Genomic DNA, 13,835 nt, shown 5'->3' on the forward strand with positions numbered 1-13,835 from the left:
AGTGCAAATGTGTGTACGAATCTGTAAGATATTAATTTCATAGTGTAAACAGCTTCAGTGATTTTAATGGGAGTTTTTGAGAGTGCTTGAACTAGACTGTCAGTGAAAATGTTCTTTGATAATGTAAATGTTCTTTGCTCTCTTTCTGTACAATGAAAGTGTTATGATTAATAGCCTAACTTGCAAAGTTTTTATTCACATTAAATTTCAATGTTTAATTCACATTAAATATAAACTCAGTCGTATTAAAAATATGTTATGGCATGACACCCATATCTGTTAATTAAGTAAACAGACAGGTTTTTATGCATAGTTAATAGATTACATTATTAGGTTACTTTGACCATCATAGATCAACATAATCTATAAAGGTGAGAATCAAGATATTTCATGATATAGTTAATGCGTTTGGGGATGTTTCGAATAAAAAGGGAAAAAAATAAAAAACATAAGTGCTGTTGTGGTTGTGTCACATCATGACGACCCCCCCCCAACTCGTGCCCCCTCAAAAATAATGAGTGCATGACGGATGACGCCCCTGCTTCAAAGTACCGCGAGAGCGATTCAAAAGTATAAGGAGCCGTATGCTCTCTATAGCTCTTGCTGTACTTTGATGTCACACCGATCGGTTTGATGGTGACGATCCGCTTCAAGTCGAACAAGCCTAATGATTCAATTGACAATTCATAAAGAACAATTTACTTCACTCCTGAATGAACCAGCCATTTTAACAAATCAAATGAATAAATAAATCTCGATGATGACTCGATGACTTAATCATTAAGACATTTACCACCACCTACTGGCAGTTTTAGTTTATTATTTAGAATATAATTTCATTAAAGAAATAATTTAATATTTCCATAGTAATAATAATAAAATTAATAAAATAAATTATTAAAGGTATAGTTCACCCACCCAAAAATGAAAATTGTGTCATCATTTACTCACCCACCCTCATGGTCCAAAAAGAGTATATGTAATACATTTTATAAAAATATTTCTTGCTGAAGCTACTTTTTGAAATGTCTGTTTGATGCTTTACACAACAGTGACTTTAAATGATCTTTTGGGAATCATTTCTCAGCCAAATTTGATGTGCGATTAATTAGATTAATTAATCGCCACATGACATCATGTAATTAATTAGATTAAAAATTGTAATCGCTTACCAGCCCTAATATATATATATATATATATAAACAGTAATATTGTTAAGATATATTGTTAAACAGTAATATTGTTAACAATTCAAAATAACTGATTTCTATTTTAACATATTTTAAAGTTTGGGCTGAATAGGCTGAATATTCAGAATCATTATGCCAGTCTTAAGTGTCACATGATCCTTCTGAAATCATTCTAATATGCTGAACTGGTGCTCAAGAAACACTGTAACATTGTCACTTAATGTATTATTATCAATGTTGAAAACAGGTGTGCTGCTTAATATATTTGTGGAAACTAAGATACTTTTTTTCTGGATTCTTTGATAAATAGAAAGTCCATGTTTTTGTAACGTAAATGTCTTTACTGTCACTTTTGATCATTTTAAGTGTGCTGAAGAAAAGTATTAATTTCTTTCAAAAAAGAAAAAAATGAAAAAAGTGAACAGTAGTGTATATTGTGAATTAGAAGATCCTATGTAATGTAGTTCCTTATAAATAAGGTGTTTTCATGAATGAGTTACATTTTATCTTATCTAGGGTTCGATTTTAACAATCTAATAGATAACTAGTTTGTAAGTTAGGCCTACTTCAGAATCCCACTCTTATCATCAAATCGCAGCTTCTGGCAACCAAACAAAGAAAGAAAGGTTTATGGGGAAAGATGATCGACTGTAACATCACTGTCTGTCAACAGCTGATTAAACATTGATCAACTGCAGGTTATTCATAATAACCTTGTGATGAGATTTAAACCCTGTAATCCTGGTTAATTAATAATAACCCATCTTAATTGTATGTGACAGAGGGTGTCTTCTCTCCCTCAACCTGGTGGAGAAGCAGGATGAAAATCTAGCACTGTGTGATCTGTATGTGATCTATGATTAAACTGTATCTGTGCTTCATTATTACTGGTTACATCTTCAGCAGTAGATCCTCAGGACTGAAGTACATTCCACACCTCTTGGTCATCTTTTTGGCATTCATGGCCTTTTCTGGCAGCACCGGTACAACCAGATCTATAAGAGTTAAATATATCCAGATTATCCACAGAAACATCAGCTTCACATGCATTTACAGCTGTGCCGCATTTCAGAATGTGAAGAAGAAAAGAAACAAAAAGAGTTAGAGGATCATTTCTGTGAAATGACATCAAAAATGCAGAAAAGCATCACCCTCTCCTTGACTGCTCTCGCATAACAACAGAGCCAGGGGACCAAAACATCTGCACAAACTGGAACTTTTTTGTTGTTGTTTTGTTTACAACTGGTCACTGCAGCAAAACTATAGATTGCATTTCTCATATTATCTTTTACCCTCAAGGAGGGATTCCAAAAACCTACTTATGTAAGAGCCTCTGTTAAAGACAATGTTGATTTTTCACCTAGATACACGCATAGATAATATGCACCACAATCATGACATCACTATACTCAAAATACAAAACAGCACTTTTTTTAAAAATTGTATGCAAATATTTTTATAAAATAAACATTTAATATTTTTTTTATGTTATATATTTTATATTTAATTTTTTTTTTTTTAATTTAATTGTACAGTTAGAACAATTTTATTATTTTTTTTTTGCTAAACATTTTAAACTCCAGCAAGTTCAGCTGAAGCATGATCAACGTTATCACATTATGGACCATTTTGTGAGTTACAAAAGAATCACTCACGCAATGATAATTCTGGATATGTCATATGAACCAGCAAACAGATTATCTCGCACTACACCAAAAAGAGGAAGTTAAAGTCGTTAAACATTTACAGTAAGACAGAAAAAGCACTTCCTCTTGGATCACAGCATTCAGTACTGTCTGTGCACCTGGTGTTGATGTCAGAACATAACCAAACACTTGTTTCCTGAAGTATGCATGGAAACACAAAATAGGCAGCTGACATAAAATACCTTTGTGAAATTGATATTGATAACTGACTGGCCATTTACGATGAACTACATTTTACAACAGTAATCAGTTGGTGTTTTGGCGTAAACTACGGTAACCATGGTAAGCATATACAAGAGATAAAGGTCGAAAAGCATCTATTCAAACACAGAGCGCTGCAATTTGAAATTTGATAAGACTTGAGCACAAACGACCGTATTAAACATGCTGGCTAAACAGCACTAACTCTCACGCCACGTGTTAGGATTACGTTATCAGTGAAAGCATGTTACCTGTATTTGCAGAATTTCCAGGAACAACCTTCAGTTTCTCAGAGCTTATTTTTACAACCTGTTTTTATAATCCTCTAAAACAGAAATATGACGCCGACTGCCACCTATCGGTGAACGAGAGAAATGACAAATTTGCTCTCACAAGTCACAACCGTTGGACACAAAGCTACCATGCCCACCTAGTAAATAATTTTATGCAAAAAGGCCCCTTTAATATACGCTAAACAGACCAAAAAAAAAAAACTCTAAATCTCTATAATTTTCACTAAAATACCATAACAACTAGAACTACTACTATTGTAAAACGGACCTCCGTAAGACAATGTAAGAAGGTTTCAGAAGCTTTTTGTTGCTTTATTTCTTTTGTGGATCACAATAGTGGTCAATATCCAGTAATCACAATTTCATTGTGATAACAGCAGTAACTAGTTCTTCAATTCTGCTCCTGTTGGAGTTTAGCTCCAAACCCAGTAAAACAACAAGCTAATCAGGTCTTCAGGCTTACCTGAAGATTACAAGCAGGTGTGCTTTATCAGTGTTGGAGATAAATACTGCAGGACAGTGGACCTTAAGAATCATAAACTGGTGAACAGTTTTTAAACACATTTTTAAACGGTTAACAACCAGAACATATGTTTTGAAAAACAACACAAGCAAATGATCTGGGAGTGTGTTTTTTTTTTTTATACATCAAATATTTTAAATTGCCAATTATTAAAGAATAAATCCGTGGTCAAAATTCATAAAGAATAATAATGTAGAGGTGAAGAGGATGAAACAGTTAATTACATGTATACATTATTAGAGCATGATTTCCCCCAAAGACCTCAACACACCGAAACAATCAAGCAATGCAAGTCACATGCTGCTTTATACATACTGACAGCTTCAAAAACACAAGAGAAGGATCTGAAACTACTGCTGTCTTGTGGCAGTTCACTAGAGCTGAAGAAAACCCTCAACCCCTGCAGCATGTGCAAATGATTGGGATCATACAAACATCACATGTATCGTTGGCAAGGCCGGCCGTTCATTGGCCTTAACACTAACAATGTTCCAAAAATATTTTCCATTTCTTTAAAAATAAATAAAACCTACACCATTTAAAAGCAGCAGTAAACATCATCAATAAGGCAATAAATTGCATCAAGTAAACAATCTTGCTGCCGGATTGTTCACTCTGTGATGCTCCAGTGGGTTGATGTGCATGATCTCCACTCTGTCTTCCCTGAGCATCCTGACCCCAGTCTGATCATAATGTCTTTAGGAGCTTATGGATATGAACTATCCAATACACTCCCAGTGCATCCGCTCGGGCCTACAGTGAGTTTGTCAGCCTGAGCTGTGGCTGCTGGCCCTCCCTCGTGGGTCTTATGGGAGTGAACGTCTTTGCTCCTCGATTGGAGTGTGAGGTCAACTGAAAGCCCACTGCTGGTGATGGTCTGCTGGATCGCAGGGGCTCATTAATATCTTGTCTCCTTTCTTATGGAGGCACTTTCCAGAGGACGGATTCTTCAGCAGGTCCTCCTAAAATGAACGTAACATGAAGAAAAAATTTAATAAAACTAGTTACTCGTCTGGCTGGGGTAAAACTATCAGATCACAGGAATTTAAACTCCTAGATTTAGGTGAAAAGTTGACCTGAAAATTTTACATGAATATCAGCATATTGAATGCTGTATTTGGTATGCTCACCCTTTGCTTGATGACAGGATTATTTAATTATTAATTCTAATATAATATAAACATATACAGCACACTACCGTTTAAAAATTTGGGGACAGTAAGATTTCTAAAAGTGTTTGAAAGAAGTATCTTATTCTCACCAAGGCTGTATGCATTGATCCCAAAATATAATAAAACAGTTATACTGAAATATTCACTGATTTCTGAAGGATCAATTCTAATATGCGGATTTGGTTCTCAAGAAACTTTTCTAAATTCTAAAAACAGCTTAAATTTGTGGAAACATGTTCCATATTTTTCATGATTCTCTGATGAACAGAAAAGTTCCAAAGAACAGCATTTATTTAAAACAGAAATATTTGGCTACATTATAAATGTCTTTACTGTCACTTGATTAATTTAATGCATCCTTACTGAATAAAACGATTAATTTAAATACATAAAATCTAAATCAAAACTTATTAATTGGTGAACTAAAAAAAAAAAATAAAAAAAAAAACATTAAAATAAATAAAAACCAGACCATTCACTTTTGAACGGTTGTTTACATTAATATACAACATTTCTACCATTTTTAAATACAACATATTTAAAAAGGATTGCAACAGACAGTAAGTAAAAGGGAACATACATAGAATCTGATAACAAATGGAGACAGCAAAAATGAAGAAAGACCAGTTGAGTAATTCATTTCTGTTCTGAGAGGACACTTACTTCTGTGAACACCCATTCTTGTTCCGGAGTCAAACTGCTGCCTTTGCCCTTCAGTGTACAGAGCTCAATCTTCACTGGCTCTGGGTAAGGAGACGCGTGCAGGCAGAGCTGTTTCCCTATGTTATGCCTCAGCTCATTATGTGATGTATATTCAAAGTACTGAAAACAAACACATCATGATGAACATCCGTTCTCTTTGGATCAAGAAGAAAACCATAGTCAAAATGCCCTCAAGAGCACCTCTACTCTTAATATCAACGTGAATGAGAGTGATGGTACTATACCTGATTGCCACCCATGTTGTGACACACATACATAATCACAGGCTTTCCCCCATTGTTACTTTCTCCAACATCCAGACATTGCTGTGATCCCCTATTCTTGAGCTACACACACACAAAATAAAATAAATAAACATTTGATCCCAGACTGAGTTAAAATGGCAAATCGTCATGAATGTTGCGTTTTTAAACTGACTTACAGCTCCAAACTTGACAGGGGTAAGATCAGGGACAAAGGCTTCTGGGTAGACATTGGTTAGGTACCAAGAAAAGTTCTTGCATTGCAAGGTTTCTCGGAGTTTCAAACGGTCAGATATATCACCGTAGTTTTTCTACACAACCATACAGGAAACAAAAGTCATGCAGTTAATCGTATGCTCTTTGCTTACACGTACAGTAGATATACTGTATAACCACAGACACAAGGTAAATATTTGAATCCTCTGAAAGCGAAAGCAGTTCTTACATCTTTGGCCATTTTAGCTGCACTTTGGCTGCGTCGATAGTAAATCAGCTTGTAGTCGTCCATCCACACCTCAGCCAAGCGCACCTGGTTACGTGTAATGACCTCTGTACCTTTGGGAAAGGTGTGAGGACTCTTGGTGCGGAACACATGACCCACGACGGAGCAGGGGATTATCTCCAGCTGTCCGCTGAACCACTGATGTCACATGGATTATTTTACAGATCTCCTTGCTACGTTTCTGGACTTGGGAACATTTCAGTTGCGTTGCTGTCTATGCAGGGTCAGACAGCTCTCAGATTCCATCAAAAATATCTTAATTTGGGTTCCGAAGATGAACGAAGGTCTTACGAATTTGAATCGACATGAGGGTGAGTAATTAATGACAGAATTTTCATTTTTGGGTGAACTAATCCTTTAAATGTGCAATTCTGCTGCACTTGTTCAAGACGGACAGTATGCAGTCTGCAAAAAGTGGTTATGAATGAAGTACTTTATGATAGTATAGGCTGTTTAATTAGCTGAGGACACATGTAGCCTACTCTTAGTAATCTCTTTTAAGACATGGCCATAGTAAACTCAGAGAAAGTGGTTAATTTGATACTCAGTGAAACTTGATACAACCAGCCAAGTCATTTCATTCATGAAAATCAAATTGACAGGAAGAACCTGGTGATGAATGAACAGTGTTTAAAAAATTCCAAGCATTTCATTAACACACCACAGTGTGTAAAGGCAAAGTAACAAATCACAGTGAATTTCCAGCAGTTACATCATGTTTAGATGCAGCAGAATACTTAGACAGAACAAATGTAAATCACACATCTCATAACTTTGCATTACATGGTTCTCTGATTGATCAATATTTCCAAGTATTTTAGCAAGTAACAAGTAAACAAACAGGATAATGCCCAGGTTATAATCACAAAAAAAACCTTCAGAGTAATACGAGACACCATCTAATTACCCTGTCAGGATTTCTTTTGGGCGAGTAAATTTTTTGGGAAAAAACCTGACTTGGGAAAGGTAATTATTGATGTGTCAATCACAACAACACGAAGACATAAAACTGTATTTGAGCAAGGTTAAATATGTAAATAAAACATGTGTGACTTACTTTACTGGGTACGTCTCATCTTTGCGTTTAGCGTTCTCGTAATCTGGAATGGCCTCCCAGCCGAATCCGAGACTCCAGTCAAAGTTGCCTCTGTTATGGGCACGGGCAGACGCCATGGGCTTGTGGAACTGGAAAGAGTTTAAATCAATGGTTGTGATCTCAGGGCTCACCACGGCAGTGGGCTCCTCAACAATGCGAGCAAGAAGAGGCTCGAGCCAGCCAGGGAAACACTCACCTGTAACAACAAAAACATGACAAAAGAGAAAAGAGGGTTCATAAATATGCTACTCAAGCACATATGCTAAGATGACATGTCACATTTTCAACCCTTTCATCGTATACAAGGTATCAGAAAACACTACGCACTGGCAGGTGTAACATGAGTTGCTAGGCTTCAATCCCGCCTACAGTGGGTCAAAGCGAACAAGATAAGCATCACATACTAGTCCTTTGTCACAGCGCATAACTTTGCAAATGACATGAGTGCCAGAAGAAAATAAAAAAATCATGGGAGCAACCACTTTAAGCTCATGCCTGTGCACCTGAAGAGCAGGTTCCTGAAAAACTACTTTCCATCCAGTCGCAAAAAATAACAAGAATGATGGATGTTAATGACGTGTTAATAGAAACTGGTCTGCTGTGTGAAACAATGGAATTGGGCTGGGCAAGTCATGAAAAGTGATGACATACGTACAGTGAGCATCTAGGAAGGTGAGGATTTCTCCCTGAGCTTTGCTGGCTCCGAGAAGCCTGGCGGTGATGAGGCCCTTCCTCTCCGGCTGACGCACTACCTTCACGATGTTCAGTGACTTCACATACTCCTCCAGCTTCTCATGGAGGTGTTCTGCAAGAACATACAAGAGCAAATGTAGAAGACAGACATTAATGTAATCTTGTTTTTTTTGTTTCTTCTGTATTGTAAAGTACCAATAATATCAATATAACAATAATACCTGGTTTGAGATTATTTTTTTCAGCAAGGGTACATTAAATTGATAAAAAATTGACAGTAAATATATTTATAATGTTACAAAATATTTAGATTTAAACTAAATGCTGTTCTTATACAATTTTTACAGTTTCTTATACAGTTTGTTGAGCACCAAATCAGCATAATTGAATGATTTCTGAAGGCTGAAGTAATGGCTGCTGAACATTCAGCTTTTCCATCACAGAAATTAATTTGATTTTAAAAACTCAAAAACGTTGGTTATTTATTATAATTTATTTAATATAAATTGGTCATTTAATATAATAGTATTTCACTATATTACTGGTTTACTGTATTTTTGATGAATAATTCATGAGGATAAATGACTTACAACCCCAAATTTTTCAACTGTAGAGCATAAGATTAACATTGTCAATTGTTTTCAACGTGGCATTTTTCAATGTCTAAAAATAGATTCAGAGCATGTTGCTTCCTGTGGTGAGACTTCAAACGAACTAACACACTTCCTTTATTTTATCACTTACAGCACTAACAAAGTACCTAAAACCAATGAGGAGATTAATGAGAACTAATCTAATAAGGAGAAAAATTAAAAGTACTTACTTGCAGATTAACTTTTCATTGCCAGTAAATTTATATTAATATTTTCTCTACAATGCAATATGATTTCATTTATGTTCCTTCAGACAGTTTTTTTTTTCTGCATCCTTAACTGGTTCCTTGATCTTTCTACTGTATGTTTGTGACATTTTTCATCCACCTGAAGATGCACTCATACAAGTGACATTCCACTAAATAAAACTGTTTGCCACTGAGCCAAGAATATAGATTAACACCATTTCTACAGGTAGTTAATTTTTACAGCATAAACTGATAAGGCCGGGCCCACCTGCCATGCTGGCGTCATCCACCAGTATGATTTCTTTGAGGAAGGCCGCCGGGGAGGTGTGCAGAACACTGTACACGGTGCGCAGAAGTGTTGACCATGCCTCGTTATGAAACACAATGATCACACTCGTGGTGGGGAGTGAAGGACATCGGCGAAACTTTCGCTCAACACACCTATAATGGATGCATGAAAAAGAAAATTATATATGTGTGTACTATATATACACACGTAAACTCAAATAAACAAATAAAAATCACACACACATATGCACATACATACATATATATATATATATATATGTGTGTGTGTGTGTGTGTATGAACATGTATGTATATACTGTTTTAGTTAAATTAGGTCTACATTTTTTATTTCAATTTTTTTTTTTTTTTTTTTGGCATTAATCATGTTAAACTAAATGTAAATGAGAAATCTCATCTTGTCTTCTAGCATATATAAAATAAGTTTTATTGTTTTATATTTCACTTCAGTTTTTTTCCCAAATAATGAAAGCATTTTTATGGTTTAGTTTTAGTTAACTATAATAACCCTGACAAACATACACGCCTCAAAGTCGAAGGTAATATTCTAAAACATAATTCTCAAAATACATGTTTAAACACTGTAATTATCAGTATTATAAATATGAGGACGTAGGCAAATTGCTCAAGGCCTGTTACTTAACACAGTGTTTAAATATAATAAGATTCAAAGGGAAACATAACACGTCAACCTATTGTTCAATGATGCAACAGGTGAAGGTGCGATTAGAAACTGCCAAAGCAGCAAAACAGTAAGGACTCTAATCTACAATGAGTGTTTGGGCAGCATTTATATGGCTTTAGCCCCAACCCTTAAATCAACAGATAAATCTGCACCCTTATGTTTCTGTGTAAACAGACCAAATGAGTCAACGTAAATTAAAAGGCATCTAAAATGCCAGCAAACATTATAACACGTCATGAGTGCTGCCTTACTTTAACCTATGAAGTGAATCATTATTATGGCAGATTGGTTGCTGAATTGAATGAATTGTTTGTATTCCACATTTTCTCATGGTGCCAAACAATGTGCCCATTCTTACTCGGGTGGACGGGTGTCATCTCCAAGACTGCGGTGCAAGGAGATTCGGTCACTGGCAAACTGGTTGAAGCAGTGCCTGGTCATGCCCTCCTGCTTTTCCTTCTCCTCCTCCGCAGTCATGCTGGCTTTCTGGAAGGCTGCGCCATTGGCTCCTGGTGCTTGAGGGTCCTGAGGAGGTCTCTCAATCCACGGTTTGAGATCGGCCTGAGTGTAGAAACCCGGGGGGCAGTTTCGGTCCAGGGTGGGCAGCACTCCCACCGATGGGGGCTGTGGGGCTCCGATCTGGAAGGCCAAGTTATTAACCGCCCCGCGGACAATCTCGAATACCCTCTCCTTTTTGTTAGAGAGATCTTGTAGCCAGGGGTCCTGAAGCGAGCCGCTGCCAACGTCCCTCTGGAGCACCACCAGAATGACCATAAAAAGTGTGCCACCCAGAATAGTAAGCTTCAGGGGGGAGAGACGACGTCTCAGACGCATTCTGTTGGCCAATCTCAATCACCAAACTGTGAAAACAGACCACATTGATCACTTATGAAGGAAAATTGTTTATTTACACAAACTCCACAACAAAGCAACCCATGCCCCACTCTTAATTAGCAAAGAAAGCCTGCACTGTGGACTCTCAAACGGATCACAGCAACAGAGCAAACAAACCTCACCTGACAACAAACACCCTCTGCACCTGATCCTTCCTTCGCCCTGCTGGATCCACGTGGCAGCAGGTGGCTCACCACACACTCCCACTACATTTAATGGGTGGCGTTGGAAGCTTTGCATAAATACACTTCAAAATTGTGACACGTCGCCTGTGATCTGACTAACTGTACAGGGGGAAAAAACTGGATCTCACTAACTGCTTGGTACGAGTTTAATGGTCAGGACTGGCACATTTAAAGCACTATCATTCTTGCATTTCAACCTCAAGTAATTACTTTCAAAATAGGAAATGTCAGGACAATGGAACTTATGGTGTTAAATGAATCAGTAACCTCAGTGCCCATGGAACCAGTCTATTTAAAAACATCTACATCACAAATCCCAAGACGGGTAATGGCCAAGAGACAGTCAGACCGACTTCTGCTATTTTTCTGCGTAGGTGTTCAGACTTACCCAATCATTCAAACTAAAACTGGTTCTCCTGCATTAATACTGAATCATTTGAATGGTTATGATCTCAAATGGACATTATTAACCACAAGTTATGAAGTAACATAGCCTATATTGGTTAAGCTGCGTTTTTCCTTACTGAATAATGTGAGTGTTTCGAAAATTTCGCAAGCCCCAAGCACTTCCTTAAAGTTTAAACAAAAAAATTATGCCACGCAACATGACAACTAAGCGAAACTTATCTGAATAGATAAGGAAGTGAGTGAAGAATATATGATGGTTAAAATATTTACAGTATGACACAAATTTTATCCTTTCCCAGCCTTCTATGGGCCTTATTTTCGAATAAATGAGAATAATGAACGACAAACGAGCTTTTGTGCGTTAGAAAAGGGTAACCTATACTATTAAAAATAAAGATGAAAGCCGCTCATATCAAGAAAGAAAGGAAGATACGCCGAGGTTATTTTTGTTGACAAAAGACATGACGCGAAACACGTCGAAACAAATAAATAACTCATTTAATTAAATCTTCAAAACTTACCTGTAATAATTTCAGTCAATCATGTGCTTCTCCCAGAGGCAGATAGATACGCGGTTCCTCGTCTAACGAGACACCGTTTGTTTGAGCTGCGAGTCGATGGACGAATGTTGTTACTCTGTAACTTCGCGTTTTAGAGATATTTGGTTCACTAAGCGCGCGACGATTTCAAGCGACCAACAGCACTGGCCTCCCGGCTTCCCTTTGAACGCAACAGGTGCCATTCGTTCAAATGATTGAAAGTCGTCTGGGTCCTAAAGCCGGAACTTCCTTCTAGTGATGATGGGGATTTTGATTCATCTCAATGATTCGAATCTGTTGAGTGTGTTCGTGTTCACCAAAAAGGTTCATTCACGGATACTTTCTGAGGTTTGCTATACATCTGTAGACAGCAAATTAGCGACTTGTCTTTTGTGAGTCTCTGAAGGATTAATCAACCGATTCGTTCAAAACAAAGAGTCGTTTTGCGTGTCCAAATCTGCTAAAATAGTTTCAGCATCAGTGTTGCCAGGGTCGTGATTTTTCCGCACAATTGGGCTATTTTGAAAATGCAGTCGGGGGGGGGGCGGGGGGGGTTAAGAGCCGCGGGTTGCGGTTTTTTGGGCTACTTTTATAATGTACCGCGGCCGTCCAAAGTGTATCTATAGACAAATAAAAATGAAAATAGATCCTTTTAATAACGTGTATTATACTTGGAATATATATACCTGGCAACTTGAGAACGGAGAGGCGGATGTCACATCACAAACTAGTAGCCTATGTGAGTTTCACCCAGAGCAATGAGCATTGCTTTTACACAGCAGAAATGAACACAACAGCCAGTCAAAGCATGTCGCTTATAAATCTGCATGTTCTGCGTGTCTCTGTTTAAATGTCATAGTTTTGTCTGCTACACAAACTCAAACATACGTGAAGCTCACAGTGATTTCTGCATTTGCGTCGCACTTTATGAACTTTATCTCCACAGCATCTCCGAGAGAGCTTTTCATCGTATTATTTGAAAAACTTCATGACAAATCCTAAGAAATCTTAACAGAAATATATTACTGATTATGATATAGTAAAATGAACGTCTCAAAATAATAGGCTAATTCTATATTTGTACGGAATATCATTCAACCCAAATGTTTTTCATCCGTGTTTTAATATCAAACATAGTTTTGTCGTACATCATCTTAGTTGACAAAAATAAAAATGCAATATTTTTGTTGTAAATTAATTGTTATATATTATATTATATATTATATTTTAAAGGATTGATTAATTTTTAAAAGTTTTTAGACAGGAATTATCATGATAAATTTGTATAAATCATACAAAATTAATGATAAAACACAAAATAAATAAAATGGAAAACACAGAATCTAGGGGAAAATAAAGTGAATTTCATTGGGGCCCTAAATTAAATGTTGGCTTGAAATAATTTATGAAAAAAATACTACTACTACTACTACTACGTGTGTGTGTGTGTTTACATGCATTCTCAAAGCATTTCCTTTCATAATAATGGTAAATGAATATTCTGATAAATATTGATATGATATGGAAAAAATATTGTCATAATTATTTCTGGACATATCAAATTAAAAATGAAAGAAAGGGTAAAATAAAAAAAATAAAATACAGATGAAATAATTTCATATGTGTATACTACATA

General features: G+C 36.5%; 1 protein-coding gene across 1 annotated transcript; it reads right to left on the bottom strand.

Moving 5' to 3' along the window:
* Nucleotides 1-3,679: 3,679 nt before the first annotated feature.
* On the bottom strand, nucleotides 3,680-12,444 carry LOC107745475 (polypeptide N-acetylgalactosaminyltransferase 6-like). The gene is made up of 10 exons (XM_016559364.1): nucleotides 12,182-12,444; nucleotides 10,532-11,033; nucleotides 9,451-9,623; nucleotides 8,304-8,453; nucleotides 7,610-7,844; nucleotides 6,496-6,682; nucleotides 6,230-6,361; nucleotides 6,033-6,134; nucleotides 5,749-5,907; nucleotides 3,680-4,875 (listed from the first exon to the last, which is right to left on the bottom strand). The coding sequence occupies exons 2-10, from the start codon at nucleotides 11,005-11,007 to the stop codon at nucleotides 4,762-4,764; spliced, it is 1,728 nt and encodes a 575-aa protein (XP_016414850.1). The 5' UTR covers nucleotides 11,008-11,033; nucleotides 12,182-12,444; the 3' UTR covers nucleotides 3,680-4,761.
* Between the last annotated feature and the right edge of the window lie 1,391 nt (nucleotides 12,445-13,835).

The sequence above is a fragment of the Sinocyclocheilus rhinocerous genome, unplaced genomic scaffold, assembly GCF_001515625.1.
Source record: "Sinocyclocheilus rhinocerous isolate Xijiao unplaced genomic scaffold, SAMN03320098_v1.1 scaffold2754, whole genome shotgun sequence".
In the NCBI taxonomy this organism is placed as follows: Eukaryota; Metazoa; Chordata; class Actinopteri; order Cypriniformes; family Cyprinidae; genus Sinocyclocheilus; species Sinocyclocheilus rhinocerous.